Here is an 18,817-nt window from a genome sequence, read left to right on the forward strand (position 1 = left end):
ACTCAGGAGTTAGGGCCAACATGATATTACAGCTCTGATAGCCTGATGGTGCTGGAGGAAACAGGAGCTTTGGAGCCACACAGAACTGGGCCCTGTCACTCACTTGAGCAGAGCTTCAGTTTCCTTAGCCGTAAAATGAGGAAAGTATCCCACTGGGTCGTTATAAGGATTAAAATACATTAACTCCTGTAAATTCCCTAGGATATAGTGAGAGTTTAATAATAAAAGAGTTATGACTATTTAACGGAGACCTGTCGAGGTAATGAAAATACTTCACGATCCACCACTAGGTGCTTGACCAATAGATGCTGGGTGAGACCAGACCAATTTGAGACTTGCTAGGGCAATCCGGTGTTGACCTATCTTGACTGGGTTTCTAAGGGAGAAGACTCTGGGGATGGAGTTCTGGAGACCATTTCTTCTCTGCCCCCAGAGTCATATCTGAAACAACAGACATTTTTTTGGGGAGGGTGGGCAACATTAATATTTGCCATGACATTGTTTTCCCTTGAGCAGGGAGGAAGATAAAGACAGAAGATGTGCAGTGCTGATAGAAATGAGAATGCCAGAGATGAACAGGTTTTCCAAGGTTCCCATGGAACTGGGTGGGGGCTCATCATGGGGTCTCAGACTCTTGGGAGGAAGGAGGGGGAGGATCATAGAATGCCCCTGTCCATTTCATCACCAACAACTTGGGTTATAGAAGCACCAGGAGAACAAATGTAATAACCAGAACCAGAGGCTTCCTGCTCACGGATATGAGGGGGGAGATGGACCAAAATAACCACATAGCACTAACAGCAGACTCTAAGAAGCCACCCCTTCTCTCCCAGAGCCCCTTCCTACACACCCCTTCTAAGTAACTTCTAACCTTGTGTTGATTCACAGAAAGAAGAAGAATAGAAGTTACTGGCGTTTGTAGTAACAGGATGAGAAAGTGCAAGACTTCCTGTTATGTGTGTGTGACAGCTGGTGATAAGTGGAGCGCCCTGCACAGGAAATCCGCTCAGCTTCTGCAATGTGACCTGCCTGAAACTTGGGCGCTCCTTCAGTCTGGATGTTGATGGCAGGACAAAGGGGCACCTGGACCATGGGCGATGTGGTAGAGAAGAGTTTGGAAGGGCCCCTGGCACCTTCTACAGATGAGCCCTCCCAGAAAAGGGGAGACATGGTAGAAATCTTAAATGGGGATAAGGTAAAATTTGACGACACGGGACTCTCCTTAATTCTGCAGAATGGCCTGGAGACCCTCCGAGTGGAAAATGCTCTGACAGATGTCGTCTTGTGTGTGGACATTCAGGAATTCTCCTGCCACCGCGTGGTGCTTGCCGCAGCCAGCAACTATTTCAGGTCAGCATGCGTAGCTCCAGAGTCAAACTGGGTGCAAGTTGTAAGGAAAATCTGTATTGATGTGAGAGCCCAATCTAACTAGTTAGCTGTTGCATTTACGGTTTGTATATCTATTTAGGTTTGTGTGTCTATTCAAGATACAAGAAAGGAAACTATTAAACGTTAGATTTTAGGATTTAAGTCATATTAAAAGAGAGATTGGCACCATTTAGAAGCAATGTTTATATATTGGTTAAATATTCTATGTGAATGTGCTTGTTCCAGAGGACGGAAAATTACTGAAGTCATGGAGATTTTTCCCCCTCTGTCTGACTAGTTGGAAACATGATGTTGTCCTTGTTCATCAATGGAGACAGAGAAAAGGATGTGGCCCCTTTTTTGGAGTTACCAAATGACTTGCTGAAAATTAGGGGCTTCTGTGTGTGGCAGGGGGTGGATGGGAAGGGAAAGCAGTTAGAAAATGCTTTAGAAGGAAGCTGCTCAAAGTTACAACAAACTTGGAGACCTGGGTTCCACTCCACTCTGCCCCTTCCTGATCACGGGACGTTAGGCAAGTCACTTAATTCTGAGTTTCTGTTTTGTCCTCTGTAATGTGGGGACAATGATGATCACCTCTCAGGATTGTTGTAATAATTAAATATAAGAGGGAAAAGGGTCTCATATAGTGCCTAGCATACAGTAGACGCTCACTATTTCTTTGTTGAAATCTTCACCGCATTCGGCTAAGAACCATTTATTGAGTGTTTACCATGAGCAAATAAATGCATGGAGTAGGTGAGAGAATCAGGAACCCGGTGAACATGGCTGGATCCAGAATTCTCCAGATTGGCATAGACATGGTGGGAACCAGTCCTCAAGGAAACGTGGATGAAGAAGGTATTTGGGGAACTTGAAAAAGAAATACCCTTATAATTCTTCTTAACTGGATTCTTCTTAACTCTTGGTTCTGGCTGAGAAAATTAAAAACTACTTACCCATGTAAATGGATGGTATTTTATTTTTTTCATTTTTTTGAGATGCTAGGGAGGAGTCTTTCTTTGGAATTCAAAGAGCAGGGTCAGTAGGTTGATCTGGGAATGATTAGATCCCATTTGTAGACAAGGTGAGAGATATCTGGGTTTCTGAGAAGTAGTGCCTGCTACGTGCCAGACAGACATAGTTATCTGATTTTATTTTTGCAGCAGCACGATGAAGGTGGCTGATGTCCCCTATTACAGATGAGGAAGTAGAAACTCAACATTACATATCTGGTCATGCTGGAGCAGGGATTGGCCACATTCTAGAAATCCTTGTTTTTACTGCAATACAAACTGCCATTAAACTTGGGGCTTCATTCTACAGGAAGTGTATAAAAGGCAAAGTGTAGGCACAGCCATAAAGACGGGTTGACACAGATAAAGATATCACTTACTCCACTAATATTGATCATACACTTGCACATTGATCACAGCCCCTTTCAGAAATGAATGAAAGTCAACTTAGCTCAATGTCCTGAGTGCTCACTTTTAGGTTTATTCTTTCTGTTTTGAATCACTGGAAAACTGCTATCGTAAAATCTTTACCTGATAAGCAATTTTGTTGGTGGCTCGGCCCGGCTACGGAACAGGATTGCTGGCAGTGTGCTCTCGAGTACATCACTGGTTTCTCTCGTCCTCGGGTTTCTCGCCCTAAACAGAAGGTGTGTGGGCTTAGGTCCTTCTGACCCTGCTGATGTAGGATACTTAGGGAAGGCGTCTGCCAGTCCTCAGAGAAGGCGGCGGCCATGAGATGCTGGAGGCACCCATGCGGTGCATGTGTCTGCCAGCGGCCGAAGTCTCTTCCAAAACTGCCTGGTCATGAAGGGAAATTCCTTCTATTCTTTTCTTCAGAGCAGTGACTTCTGATTCTTATCTTGGTATTTCCAAGATGACTTTCCTCCTATAATGAACACAGTCCTGGAGACAGGATTCTTTTTTCCGGTACTGCTATTAATAATAACTTCTGTGGTTGAGCACTTATTATAGTGGGCCAGGCCCTGTGCCACCTGGGTCACATACATTATCCCACAGCAACCCTCCGAGGTAGGGAATTTTATCCCCATTTACAGATGAGGAACCAAAGCCCGGAGTGTCTCAGTTAATAAAGTGACCAAGGGGGATTTGGACCTAGGACCGACATGAAGTCTCACATTGCCTCACTGCCTGTCTTGCTTTGTTTCTAAGATTTTGAAAGGGGCTGGGAGACAAGTTCCCCTTATGTTCAGAATTTAGAAGGCAAAGAGTCTGCTGTCTGAGAAGCTTCCGACACAGCCATCTGCACCTTGGAGGGCCTGGAAGCTGGTTGTAAAATTATGCAGGTTTTTTTCTTTATTCATTGAGAACATAAATATTTTCCACTAAGTGATTGAACCATAGTTTATTTAACAAGTCCCCTATTGACAGATGTTTGGATTGTTTCTAATCTTTTACCATTACAAACAATGTTGTAATGAATAACCTTACACATATATCATTTCACATGCATGCAAGAGTGTCTGGGGGTGCATTTCTAGAAGAGAGTTTGCTGAGTCAAAGAGAAATGCATCTGTGGTTTTACTGGATATTGCCATATTCTTCTTGAAAGGGGTTCAATCATTTTGCATTCCCCACAGCCTTGCCAAAAGAGATGTTATCAAACTCTGGGATTTTTCCCGATCTGATAGATGAGAAACAATATCTCAATTTAGTTTTAATTTGCATTTCTCTTTCTTTTTTGTGCGCGTGTGAGGAAGATTAGCCCTGAGCTGACATCTCTTGCCAATCTTCCTCTTTTTGCTGAGGAAGACTGGCCCTGGGCTAACATCTGTGCCCATCTTCCTCTACTTTATATGGGACGCTGCCACAGCATGGCTTGACAAGCAGTGGGTAGGTCCGTGCCCGGGATCCAAACCTGCAAACTCTGGGCCACTGAAGCAGAGCACATGAACTTAACCACTATGCTACCAGGCCAGCCTAGCATTTCTCTTATTTTTAATAAGGTCAAACATCTTTTCATGTATTTAAGGGTTGTCTGCAGTTCTTTTTCTGCGAACTACCTCTTCATAGCCTTTCAAATTTTCATGTATATTTTTTAAAATTAAAATTTATTTTTATTAGAGTAATATATGCAAATAGTTAACAGAGTCAAATAGTATTTAAAGGCTTGTAATGAAAAACAAAAATTCCTCTTCACCTCCTCCAGCCTTCATTCTTGCTCACCAGGGGTTGCCATTTTTGACTATTAGCTGTTTCTTCTGGTATCATATTATATTTCTACAAAATATGCTTAAATTGCTCTTTCTTGCTTTCTCAATGTTAGATATCATTTATTGATTTCCTAGTATGTCTGATAAGGATTTAGTACTTACACTTAACTCCCTTATCGTACACTTCCCTCCTTATAATCTCTCAATATAATATTACCACATTTGTTTTATGGATTTGTGTTAAGAGTTTACATTGTGTCCACGAAAACATTGTTTCCCGTTGAGCCAAATGGTGTGATATGATTACATTTCCTTTCTTATAAACCTTTTTGTCTTTCCTGAGGTTAATAATTCACTTTTTCCATCCGCTTTGTTTTTGGAGTATCTTTTGCTCGTAGCCTCTCACGATGATTTTTCATGTGGTCCAGTGCATCAGAGAATCTACCACTTTCATTTTCCCCCAGACCTTTCCTCCCTTCCATCATCCTGTACATGTTCTCTGACCTGCTGCCCAGCTATTGTCAGCTGCATATGTAACCATGGTGGCTGTAAACAGGGACTATATTAGTAACTCAGACAATGTAGTTCCCTTTGGGGGCCTATTTAAAAGTCTTAAGTGGAATGAGGAAGTTGGGAAAATACGTACAGTTGAGACAGAGAAAAGGACAAGGGAGAATAAAGCTTAAAAAGTAGCTCATAACATGCATTAAATGTCAAACAGCCAAAGGTCAAGGTGTCCAAATATTCTCAAGACAGAAAAATCAAGGGAAGCGTAAATTGAACATTCATAGTAATGTTTTTAAAAATTTTATAAGATTACTAGTAAAGCTGCCATTTGTGTTATGCCTTTCAACAGGTCCCCAAATCAGTCATTGGAGGGGATGGTGTATCCTCCATACTGAGCCCCACCTCCTGAAGGATCTCCATCTAAACCAGTGGTTCTCACCATTTGGGGGGGAGGGGGCAACACTGGAGAATGTGGCCCACTCCATAACTGACGTTGACTCGTGACGGCAACCATGTTGCGATTCCCAGGGTTGGCAGAGGGAGGGGAGCAGTGGCAATGTAGGGAGGGGTCATCAGGCTTCTCGCAGTCCTACCTGCTGACTGGCCTTCCTACATAAATGTAAAAGCTTCCAGGCTGAGGCTGAGTCAACAGCAAGCTTCTTTGTTGCTGCTTATGCCCAACCTTGCCTGAACCTTAGTGCCTGCCTTGAACCTTAGTGTCTTAGTCTCTGGGTCTGTTCCCTGAGGCTATGATGAGGGGACTTTGACCACTAGCTACAAAACTCAAGCACAGGCCAGGAATGGGAATGGTATTGTGGGCACAATCTATTCATCATTACTATATATTAATCAATTACTGGGTGGCAGAAAGTGGAGTGAAAGGCTGCTCTTAAGCCATGTTTAGATGTTGTAATCCTTTGCTTTTTCTCCATAATGGTGTAAGGTGTCTAGAAAGGAGCCAGCAAGTGCAGGTGATAGGAAAAATGCAAAGGAGGGGCCGGCCCCGTGGCGTAGCGGTTAAGTGCGCGCGTTCCACTGCTGGCGGCCCGGGTTCGGATCCCTGGCGCGCACCGATGCACAGCTTGTCAGGCCATGCTGTGGCGGCGTCCCGTATAAAGTGGAGGAAGATAGGCACAGATGTTAGCCCAGGGCCAGTCTTCCTCAGCAAAAAGAGGGGGATTGGCATAGGTGTTAGCTCAAGGCTGATCTTCCTCACAAAAAAAAGAAAAAAAGAAAAAGTGCAAAGGAAAATGAGAATGAATTAAGGCCACGTGAGTCTGGATTAAAAATCTGGCTAACGGCAAAAGCATTGAGAATTGCTGCTGCCACGGTGGGTACCCCGGTGAACTCAAGCGAACTGATGATTGTACTTCTGGCATTAGGTCCTGTGTTTTATACTTTTAATATTGTTCATTTGGCAGAACCAATATGGTGGTTAATATTCAAGTACTATGGGTCTATAATCCCTTATCTGCAATTCCAAAATCCCCAAAGTGCTGATAAATGAAAAATTGTTCATAACTTATGTGATGGACAAATCTACGACTTGAACTGCTCTTGTGTGGTGGAGATATCTGTCCTGAACTGAGGGGAGGCTACTTGGATTCTTTATTTATTCCACTTAGGGCAACTATTCGTATAGTCACTGCTGAAGTACTAACGCGTTGGATTAAGGAGTGCTGGAGGTGCTGTGTAATATTCAAGATATGGTAATATCCAAACAATTCTGAATGTCAAAGCACATCTAGCTGCAAGATTTTTGGGTAAGGGATTATCGGGCTTTCTGATAAAGTTAGCTTTCATTTTGGTGTTATTCTTCTATCTTTTTTCATATGCATATTTTTACATACTTGTAAACATACAATTTTGCTTTGCACCCTTTTTTCATTATAATCTTTCCCCCACTATGCTCTGTAGTTTTCATAACTACTATTTATTTGTTTAGCTACCATTTTAAACAGATGGAGAATATGAAAATCATTCTCTCATTGTGGATATAGGTTGCTTCCAATATTTTGTTTTTATAAATGATGTGGTAATAAACATCTTTGTATTAAGTATTTTTTGCAGTTTGGAATATGGAAAGGCCAACATTTTTTGAGTATTTACAGCATGCCAGGAACTTTGCTGGATTCTTTTTCATTTCATTTAATCCTCACAACAATATGAACAATTAGATAACAACAAGAGGAGAGCATTGTCTCCATTTCACCCTTGAGAGAACTCACTTTGATTGGAAGAATGGTTTCCCCATTGGGACCCAAACTGAAAACAGACCCCTCAACTGGGCAGAAATGTGGCTGTTAGGACACATCCTGTGCATGACCATTAACTCCTCTTCCCCATCACGCACTAGTGTGGGCTACACAAGCTGAAAATGAGGAGAATCAGTGAAAATTATTGCCTCTGTGTGCATGTACACACACACAGGCAGGTTGCCATGGGAACATTCAATCCAATTTGTGTCTGTCTGGGGGCTGATCTGACAGACCCCCATAGCAGAAAAGACCCAGCATGCCTTAGGGCACCAGTCTGGGTCAAAGGATTAAATAAGAAATAAGGAGGTCGGTCCTGGTGTGAGGTGAGGAGACAGTATACTCTGCAAGTATGAAGCCTCAAGAACTTATAGGATATCATTGCGGCTGGAACCAATAACTGCTTGGTATGGTGGAAAAAAGCCAGCCCTGGTGGTCTAGTGGTTAAGATTTGGCACTGTCTCCACTGTGGCCCGGGTTCGTTTCCTGGTCAGGGAACCACACCACCCGTCTGTTGGTTGTCACACTGTGGCAGCTGTGTGTTGCTGTGATGCAGAAAGCTATGCCACTGGTATTTCACATACCAGCAGGGTCACCTATGGGGAACGGATCTCAGTGGAGCTTCCACAGTAAGATAGACTAGGAAGAAGGAACTGGCCACCCACTTCTGAAAAAATTGGCCAAGAAAACTCTATAAATAGCAGTGGAGCATTGTCTGATACAGTGTTGGTCAGTGCAAAAGAGACCCTGCAGGATTCTGTTCTGCTGTACACGGTGGCACTTCCAATGGATAGTGGAAAGAACGCTGATCTTGAAGTCCTGGCACTGGGATTTGAGTCCAGACCCTGGCTATTGGCTATGTAAATCTTGGAGAAATTGCTCGGCCTCTCCGAGGCTCAATTATCTACAACACAGTGAGGCTAATGATTTGTGTCTGCCTATTTTTGTAAAATACAAATAACAAAATGGATTCACTTGTGAATGTATTTGTCTAAAAATTTTATCCACGGTAATAAGTCAGATTTCCTAGTTTCAAGGAATAGAAATCAACTGGCTTTTTTGAGAAGAAGAGGATTTATGTAGGTAACTCACAGAATCCCCCGGAAGGCTGGAGTGCCAAACTCAGAAAACAGACAGGAGCAAGGGAGGCCAGGCAGCAGCCAGGACCACAGCCCAAAGCCACCCAGAACCCAAGTGGAGAGGACTCCCCAGCTGCTGCAGGATTGCAGAGCCAAGGCTAGCACAGCTAGTGGCCACCGGCACTGCTGACATTGTTGTCTCTGGAAACTGGAGGCTGCTGCTGCTTCTGCTGCCTCTACTAGAACAGATTCTCCTCTGTCCCTGCTTCTTTGCGTCACCAGCTCCCAGTTCAGAGCTTGAGGTTGGTTTATCTGATTGGTCAAGGCTGAGTTACACATGTTAGTGCGTTAGCTGTGACAGAAGCTGGGAAAGTGAACATTGCGCCTTTGAAGCTTCTGGGTGGAGAAGTGGCTTGTGTTGCCCACTACGTCTCATTCAGAGGGAGAATTTGCCACACTTAGGGAGGGTTTCAGATACTGGGCAACCAAAAAATGACAAGGGTCCATTATATGCAGCTACTATGTTCCAGGCCTGCACTGGGTGCAGAATAGGGGTTAAGGTATCATGAAAATTATACAAGTGTTAGGGAATTCCATGACTCTTGTCACACAAGCATCAGAGCTAAGGACCCTGAGATCCTAGCAGACAAGAGGAGAATTATTTGCACTTTTACTCCTCTTCTCCCTCCAAACTGTGAGTAGCCCTGGGTACCCCTGCAGAAGTGTGTGGCATGAAGGCATCACCCATCGTGTGTGGACTAGAAACAGGCTGGAAGTGTGAGCTACGAGAGGGTCCTTGGCACCACTGCAATGGCTGGCACGCAGCAGACACCCTGTAAATGTCTGATGTGAATAAAAACTTGACATTCCTCCTGCAGTTTCCATCACTGATTAAGTAGCATTCTGGTCAGAGCAGGGAGTCCTCACAGAGTTGGGAGGCTATTGCTCAACTTTAGAAAAGGGAAGGATGATAAAGTGTGGTCACCACAGGAAAAATTGGAAGGAGCAGTTAAAAAATCCAAAATGCTTCCGAATGCTGTGGATTCAACAGGCCACTCATGTGACCATCTGGACACAGATGTGCTATGCCTATGTAGTGACTCCTGCAGACTGTTTTCAGGATTGGAAGGTGCTGGGCTGGGGTTGCTGCCAGAAGTGCAATTGAGTCCTTTGAATTTTCAATAAAATGTCGTTTCTGTCATCTCCATCCCTGGTGTCTACGGCATGGAGGTCTTCTTCCAGTCAAGAACAGACAAATTATTTTTCTCCAGTCTGAATAACGTTCCAGGCAGCTCTCAACTAAAGCACAATGGAGAAATACTTTCACTATCCACCTCTCAAGTTCTGAGCTTTATCCCCTCATCAAGTACACAGATATGTAATTGTCCCTGCATGAAGATGCCTTTCAGAACTAGACTCTAATACGTTAAACACCAAACAGTCCATGAGAAGAGTTGGCCAGACGCAGAATATCTGTGTTTTTGGTAAATTTGCCTTGGAGCTCACCATCCATCACATTGCTCAATGCTCCTATATTAGTCAGCATTCTTTTGGTTGCAAGGGATAGGAACTCAAGTCAACTCAGCTTAGGCAAAAGAGGAAGATATTTGACCACACAACCAAATCATAGGAAGGGCTGGGATGTAGCAGAGTCCAGGAGGAAGAGGAACCAGGGCCTTGAGTGCAGTCAGAGTGCTTTCTCTCCAGCTTGCTCGGCTTCTCTCTCAGGGGGGATTTCTTGGATGCACTTCTGCCTCGTGGTAGGGAGTTTGCCTGTTGGCAGCTCTGAGACTCACTTCTCCAAGCTTTGGTTCCAGAGAGAAACTGAGGCTAGCTTCAGTCTGAAAAGCCCCTGGGAAAGACTCTGATTGGCTCAGCTCCATTCAATTACCCAATCCTAGACCAATCACTGTGTCAGGGAGGTGGGGCACAATGACCAGCCCAGCTCAGCTTAGGAGTCCACTGTTGGCCAAAGGGACGAGTGTGTGTGTGTGTGAGAGACAGAGAGAGAAAGGAAAAGAAAGAGAGAGAGGGAGAAAGAGAGAGACTGGTAAAAAGGTGAAAGCTTCCATTTGGACCATGTGATTTGAGTGGGACCTGGGCGGGGAGAAGAGCATTTTCCAGAAGTGAGAGGCACTGGACAAAAGGAAAAATAAATGTCCATTAAAGAGAGATAACAAATTCTGGTTTACTTTCTCTTGTTAGCCAACTCATTGCGCTTCTGTGTTTGCTTTGGCCGTCAGGAAGCTCAGCACCTTAGCTTTCCTTAGCCTAGGATTTAGTGATATATTCTCCTTCTACTTTAATTACTTAGTTCTTATCTTCTCATTTTTTGTGGTTACTGTTTTGTATTTTATAATACCTCTGCTGCTTTAGTATAAACTATCTTAAATTCCTTTGGAGAGGCCATTTCTGTATAAAGATAAGTCTGCCTTGCCATGAAAGAATATTGTTTAGTCAACCTACGTGCGCTCTGCGAGCTGTAGGGAAGGCATTCTTTTGTTACATTTAACTTTTGTGGAAAGCTTTAAGGCCACAATAAATACAGGAGTGCTGATTATGCCATGACTTTAAAATACAGTCAAACCCAAAGTTGTGTCATAGCCTTTTATGAGGAGATGCTCAGGGATCTGTAAAAATTAACCACCAAGAGGTTTGCATATAATGATTCAGGTCCAGGGTCAAGTAAGAGCTGACTGGCATTCGAGAGATCATGTGTCATGTAGAGTACGCTCAGGCTTGTAGGGGGCTGTATATCAAGGACATTTTGGTGTTGGGGGAACTAGGGGAGGGACAGATGCCCAGTGAATAATTCCTGGAAGGTGGGGTTAGTGGACAGAGCACACAAAAAAACAGGACAAAGAGAATGGAGATTAGGAAACTTAGGAAAGTTCTCAGGTGACTGGCAGTAGCCTTAAAGCTCAGGATAGCAGGCTGGGTTGGCAGGAGACATTTGTCTCATTTGCAGATGAACCTGGAGATGGATGGGGAGAGAATTCTTAGTAATTGCTGTGAAACCCTGCACTCTCCCCACCCTTCTTCATTGTACCACCAGTGATCTGCAGGCCTTTAACTAAGGAACACTAGATCATATAATCTCTCTTAAGGTGCAAATATCTGGAGTGGGGTTTGCAAAATATTAAGCTTTCAGTTTCGTAGTGTTGAGTGGGTTTAGTGCAATTCTATCCATCTATCCATTCACGTATTCTTTCAATTGACACAAGTTTATCAGATGTCTACTCTGTGTCAGGCACTGGGTACACAAAGATGAAGAGTTACAATTCCCACTTGACCTCGAAATCACAATCGGTTGGAGGAGAGAAACAGGTAAATCAATGTTGTAGTACAGAGTGATACGTGCTATGATGGGGCTCTGCACAGGAGGCTGTGGGAGCTTAGTGAAGGGGCATTAAATCACAATGGAGAAAACGTAGTCAGAGAAGGCTTCCTGGAAGAGGTGATATCTGAGCAGAGTTTTGAAGGGTGAGTAGGCATTGCCCAGAAGTGACCAAGTGAGGAGGAGCAGGGGGGGTAGCATTCCAGGCAAAAGGAAACACATCTAGGAAGGTCTCATGCAGCGTAGGTGTGGAAACCACAGGTAGAAGAGTAGGGTTGGAGTAAAGGATGTGCCTGGGCTGATAAGGCTGAGAGATGGGCAGGGGCAGAGGATGAAAGCTGTTGTTGGGTTAGGATGAAGAGTTTGAAATGTGTCTTATAGGCGGTGGGAAGCCACAAAAAAGTTTTTAAGCAGGAAAGTGATTGGAGATCTGTTAAAATAACCCTTTGGGCTGTGGTGTGGAGGCCCCATTGGTCTAGGGGGACCCTCAGGGGCTGCAGAAATGACAGGGAAAGGAGATGAGGGTTGGAATTAAGACCGAGGCAGCTGGGATGGGGAGGCAGCCTCAAGTGAAATTCTGAGTCCTCTCAGGGCAGCCAGAGGGCAGAGAGCCCCAAGGAGGGGTTGTCTCCAGTGAGAAAAGGAGGAAGAAAGCAAGGCTGGGGGACTGGAACAAACTACATGGACTCCTCCCTTTTGCTAAGGGCCACTCTGAGCTCCAAGACTGGAAAGAGAAAGAGAAGGTAGTGTAACTTTATAAATCTTTCACCATAAATGCAATCCCATTTTAGAGCAAAGCCCAGAAGTAAAACAAGTAATTTCAAAGGAACTCAGATTCTGGTCCTAGCCAGAGCAATCAGGCAAGAAAAAGAAATAAAAGGGATCCAAATTGGAAAGGAAGAAGTGAAACTGTCACTATTTGCAGATGACATGATTTTACATATAGAAAATCCTAAAGAATCCACCCAAAAATTTTAGAAATAATAAATGAATAAGGTTAAGTTGCAGGATACAAAATCAACATACAAAAATCAAGTTCTGAACTTGCATTTTTTCAGTACCTCGAAGGAGATACACCACAGCCATTACTAAAATCTGTTCCCCTCTCGTATCCACATCTCTGATGGGGACCACTGCTGGCTTTTACAGCAACTTTGTATGAATTTTAAAAAGTTCTGCCTGGGAAGACCAATTAGAAATAGATGACCCTTTCTCTGAGGACTGTCACAGTCTACATTAGGGCGCAAGGCTTGGTGAGTGTAGCAGGGGCTGGATTTCCGCCCAGCTCTGGCCCCTGTCTGGGCAGCCCTGAATGTAGCACAACCTGTGGTAGCTCCTCCTTCACCTCTCATTTTAAAACTCCTCTGCAGCCCTGGCTGGAGGATCTCCTGTCTCCCTCTCATTTCCCTCTGGATTCTGCATCACAAAAGCCCAAGGAACAGGCCTGGTAGTCCAGATTCCTCTGTGGCAGCTGGCAGAGGGAGAAGACTGGAACCTATATATGCTCATCTTTGCCCTGTCACAACAGGGATAACTTTCATGACTGGGGAAACCTCAGCATTTGAATACCCTGGGCTGAGGATTGGGACCAGTACCAGGTCACACATTTCTAAGTGGTCAGAACCAGGGAATGCTCAGAAAAATCTCTAAGCAGAGGCTCATTCTTGACTTCTTGATAATGACGTGGAGGTCATAAGGAAGTCAGCCTGGGGTCCTGGGGTGTTGGGATGGAAAATTTTTGGAAAAAGAGGATGATGAGTAGCTTCCAGGGCAACAGCCTGGTCAGGATGTGGCAGCGGACAGCAAACTCACATGCTGACCCTGCTCCCAGCCCAATGGGAAGTGAGCATCAGAGCAGACTTCATCAAAGAGGGTTGTGAGGGAAGTGGTCTTTTGTTAGGGGAAGCCAGGTTTCATCTCTGGCAAGGAGGTGGAAGATGTGCAAAAGCAAATTAGGGTGAAGAACAACCACCATGTTTTATAACATAAAATCTTGGGCAGGAGGGCTTAGGGCAAACATCAGGGCCTGGGGTTCTGATTTGGAGAATCACTAGATAGTACAGTGCTCCGTACACATGCTTCGCTCCAGGTCACTCATTCTTGGAGCTCATTGTTATTTATTCTCATCGCAATTAGATGAGAAATGTGGGTTTGGAGAGAGTGGGGTAGATAGTAGGCAAATCCACTTGGCATACAGGACCAAGTACAGGATTGCACTGCATATGTAGCTTCCTTCCCATGCATGCATCCATCCATCCATCCATCCATCCATCCATCCATCCATCCAACAAATATTGTGCCTCCTGTGGGCCAGTAAATAAGAATTGAGAGAGAAAAACAAATCCCACCCTTGCCTTTCAGATCCTTATGAATCTAATAGAAGAGAAGACATATTAAAAATAGGCCCTACAGAGTGGACATAGAGAGGCCTGTCCGGAGTCCAAGGGTATTGATGTAAACAGAGGCACATGCTAGAAACTGCCAGTCATTGGGAGTAGCTGCATCGTGGGATGGGGAAAGGGGTGCACAGACCAGACTGTGAAGGGCCTTGTATGGCAATGTTGAGAGTACTTTAGCATTCCTTTTTCTGAGCACTTTTTATACAGTTTTCTTTAGCATTTGGGCCTGTTTGTTATTCAGGACTTCTCTTGTCCAATTGTTTCAGTCGGGATTCTGCACTGCAAATGGCAGATACTCAGTTCACACTGGTTCAAGTATATTAAAAAAAAAGACTTTATTTGCTCACATAATTTAAAAGTCCAGGGGTATTGGTTTCAGGCCTATTTGTATTCTTGTGCTCAAATAATGTCATCTAGACTCAGTTTCTCTCTCCGTCTCTTGTCTCTACTTTTCCTGTGTTAGTTTGTCTCTCAGGGAGGGTCTTCACACATGGAAGCAAGAAGATTTCCAGCAGCTCCAAACTTTTATTTCCTCCAGCTCTGCAATACCAATGGGAAGGGAGCTTCTCTTTCTCAGTAATTCTAGAGAAAGTTCTGGAGTTGGCTTTGATTGAACTGGTTTCGTCCTGTGCCTATCCATGAACCAATCACTGTGGCTTGGGAGACACAGTATGTGACTTGGACCACGTTCACCCCTAGTCTAGGAGATGAGGCTAGCTCCATCCAAAACTCCCAGACAGATGTTGGAGGATGGATACTTCCCCAAAAGAAAATCTGGGTACTCCTACTAAAAAGATTAGGAATGATGCTGCACAGGCAAAACAAGAACTGCCCATTATATCTTCTGGCTGAATCATTGCTGAATCCTGGCCACAAGCATTTGCTGTGACTGATGCTCTATCCTGCCTAGTCTTGCAGGACAGAATAAGCTCTTCTTTCTGTCTTAATAAGCCCCTCTTTCTGTCTTAAATTTTGGATGGGCTGAGTTACATGGCATGCTGAGGCATCAGCAGTGGTCCAGTGGGGCTAGGAGGGACTCTGGTTCTATAGGAACATGGACGAAGTGCTGATCCCCAAAGGGTACATATGCAGTGTCCTTGAGGAGTGGTGAACTTGGGCAAGGAGCTTGGCAGAAGGCAATCTTTTGGGGCCTGATGATGTTTAGAGTTGGGTGGGGGAGCTCTGGGGTTCCAGCTCCTCTGTCAGTTTGGAGCGAAGACTCAGCCAGCAGCTGGGGGTTCACGGAGCTGACTCCAGACCCTGAAGAGAGATGGCAGAGTGCTGTCAGTCATGTCTCTGAAGTGGAAAAAAGAGATGTCCATAAACCCCCAAATCCTTTGCTGAAGGCAGCCCTCCAGGTGTGTGAGACTGACACGTGCACAGCAGGTAAGAACAGAGAATTGCACACTGTTTATTATTAATAGGGCTTTGGCACCACATCCTGTTTCAGAACCCCTAGCTCTAATGGACGATATTACTTGAATATAAGCTGCTGGGGCCCAGTCTACACAGCTAAGCTAGAGAAAGACTTAGGAAGCCAGGACAAGGCCTGCTTCAATCTGAGCCCTCTTACCCCTCCCCCTGGTACCCCCCCACAATTTGGGAGGCAGCCTTAGGCATCATGGAATTCTAGGAGGGCTGGATCTCAGAAGATGAAAAGGAGACTCTACAGGGAGGGAGGACTTTCAAGGGCATGTCTGTGCCTGCACCACGGCCAGTTGTTTCCTTGACCTGGAATTTTGTCCAATCTCCTTCTCAGAGTGAGCCAAAGGGGCCTGTATTGGAAAGCGAGGTGACCTTTCTCTAGGGCATTGGTTCTTAAACTTTGGTTTGCTAAAAAATTACGAGCGGGGGCCAGGGGAGCCTAATAAAATTCGTATTCCCAGCTCTACTGCCAGAGATTTTGCTTCAGTAAGTCTAGGGTGGGTTGGGCTTCAAGATTCTGCATTCTTAACAAGCACCCCAAAAATTCTGATGCAGGTGGTCCAGGGGACATGCTTTGAGACCCACCAGCCCTGAGGCTGGAGTGTCTACAGGATAGGGATGTGAGCAGGACTCCAGTGTTGGGACAGGTCTACATGGCAGGGCTCAGAGAACAGCTTGAGGTCAGAAATGCGATTGAGCCAAATGTTTTTGCACGTCCTTTGGTTAGGAAATGACAGCAGGTTTTGATGTTTTTGGCTTAGGGGTGCTGGGGACCATAGAGAGTGATATTAGCTTGTGCTAGGTCACCCTTGCCTCTGCTGACTCCCTGCTTTCTTTGCAGTGCAAACCCCTTTGATCATCCACATTGGGTTTATATCCAAATAATCCTTTCTTAACAATAGTGTTCATTGAGCAACACATGATTACTATTTAAAACAAAATTTTTTAACCAATTGTATACATACTAACATTTATATTCTTAAGTAGAATTTAATTCAGTTAACCAAAGTTAGAGCCATTCCAACCCAGAATATCTCACTGATGCATAGGGGTTAGTTCCTGGCGTAAATGAGATGGTGGAGGGATTAAAGGAAGAACAGAGCAGAGGGCAGCATGGATGGACCCAGTCCAGGGATGAGATAGTAGGGGTAGTGGAGGTGAGTATTGATTATAGGACTGTGATTGGTGTTAGAGGTACAAGAGGCAGGGAGTTCAGGGGCAGGTGTGGAGGCCCGCGGAGGGGGTGAGCCGTAGTGGTGTTGGGCTGGGTAAAAAAGTCTGCAGTGGTGACATTTAGGAACTGCAGGAACATGAAGAATTCATCAGAGGTGTAAGTGGAATGTTCTGGCGTGGGTGTGTCTTCTTCAAGCTCCAGGCCCTGGACTTGGGGGAATGATGGAAGAGAGCTGGAGGCGAAGGGTGCATGAGGCAGGCCTCCTCAGCCTCATCCTCCAGAGGGATTTTGATAATTCTCGGAGGTGCAGATTCCTGTCAAATGCAAACACACAGGGGCTAGGAAGGACAAGTTCATTCGTCCATTTATTCATTCATTCATTTTCTCCCCTAACATCTACTGAGTCTCTACTAGGTTCCAGGCACTGTTCTAGCCCTAGGGACACAGTGGTGAACACAGCACAATCAGTGCCCTCACTTAGCTCATATTCTAGTGGGAGACAATTGTTAAACTAGTTAACAAATAGATGTGTAATATAATTTCAGGTTGTGACAGCATTATGAAGAAAAATAAAGGAGGTGAAGATGTTAGGGAGTGACTATTTAGATTGGGGACAGCATCAGGGGGACAAGTCTGAGGAGGTGACATGTGAGCAGAGACCTGAAGGAAGTGAGGAGTGAGGCCAGCAGAGCTTGGAGGGGAGTGTGGCCCAGGCAGTGTTTGGGCCATGTCCTGACTTCGTTTCAGAAGATTCTTGGGCCTGGGGATGTTTTCATGGCTGTTGTGGGAGACGAGCTCACTTGCCCAGGCTCAATTTTGAGGTGGGCACCTACTCAGTGCTGAAGGACAGTTGGCTTCAATTGGACAATTGGCTCCCTGCTGTGAGACTGTTTCTACTGTAAAATGAGGATCTTGATAGCTACCTCTGTTTTACAAGACTCTCATGAGAATTGGTCAGTATCTGTCTAGAAAGTATTTTTTATTACACAAAAAGGTTATTTATCTCATGTATAGGCTAAGGGGTAAATGGTTAGCAACTAACCGAGTTATGTTCTGAGAGAGCAAAACCTGGTCTGGTGCACTCAATGCTGATAACCCTGTTGATCCCCCAAAGATGGCCTTGAACTTCTGTTGATTTTCTTGGGTTTAGTGCACCGTTGAGCTCCAGACTAAGAGCCCAAAGTCCTAGATTCTGGTCCCCATTCTATTGCTGACAAACTGTGTGGCCTTGGGCAATTCACTTAACTTCTACCTCAGTCTATCATCTACAAAATGGTGTGATAATCAAAGAAGACAATACCATTTGACCTACAAAGTGCTGTAAACATAAATGTAAGAGATTACTGTTATTAAAGTTGAAACCTAGGCGTGGCCCATCTTGCATAGGTTACGTACCATTCATGGGGTCCCAACTTTGCTGAAGTGTTTCCACGGAACTCCTGGGACAGCAGCAGGAGGCCTGGGAGTTTAGTCTAAGAGAAATATGTAGATTTCTCCTAGTTTCACCTTATCTGTGTTCAGCATGATGACTGTGGCCCAGGAGAATGTATTTAAGTGGCAGAAAAATCAGTGAAAAAGTCTCAGAGGAGAGCAGAGAAATGCTGGGACTTTGGGAGCCAAAGCAGGCAAAAGGAGCCCCAGGAGAGGACTCTGTCTTTAGGGCACTTCCTTTCTCTCTCTCATGAACACTTATTAAGCTCCTACTGGGTGCTGGGCACCATGCTAATGTCTCCAGACCAGTTTGTGTGCAGTTTGGCCCTACCTCTCTCTGGATGGGTGGTGGACAACAGTGCAGTGACTCTGACTCATCCTCATGAACTCACTGTTTACTGTAAGAACGTTGTGAGGCTGCTGTCCAACCTTAAGAGAAATTCTATCTAGCTTTTAGTGCTTAGAACAACAGTGATTCTTCGGAGCATTTGCTTTTGTTAAAAAAAAAAAAATATGTATATATATATATATGTATGTATGTATGTATGTATGTAATCACAAGGATTGTGAATAATGTAACTGACCAGATGGTTGCTCATTTGCATTGGCCAATTGTGAGGTCCATCTGTAATGACAGTGCAGTGATGGCCATTGTGAT

The 18,817-nt window shown here is 44.6% G+C and overlaps 1 protein-coding gene across 1 annotated transcript in view; it reads left to right on the top strand.

Annotated features, from left to right (window-relative positions):
• The first annotated feature begins 1,021 nt into the window (after nucleotides 1–1,021).
• The window catches only part of KLHL6 (kelch like family member 6), a 54,883-nt gene continuing 37,087 nt past the window's right edge, over nucleotides 1,022–18,817 (top strand). Inside the window, exon 1 of the mRNA XM_058556259.1 lies at nucleotides 1,022–1,350. Coding sequence (XP_058412242.1) covers nucleotides 1,058–1,350 — 293 coding nt within the window. The 5' untranslated portion in view covers nucleotides 1,022–1,057. The remainder of the gene's footprint in view (nucleotides 1,351–18,817) is intronic.

Source organism: Diceros bicornis, chromosome 15 (genome assembly GCF_020826845.1).
Source record: "Diceros bicornis minor isolate mBicDic1 chromosome 15, mDicBic1.mat.cur, whole genome shotgun sequence".
Classification (NCBI taxonomy): Eukaryota; Metazoa; Chordata; class Mammalia; order Perissodactyla; family Rhinocerotidae; genus Diceros; species Diceros bicornis.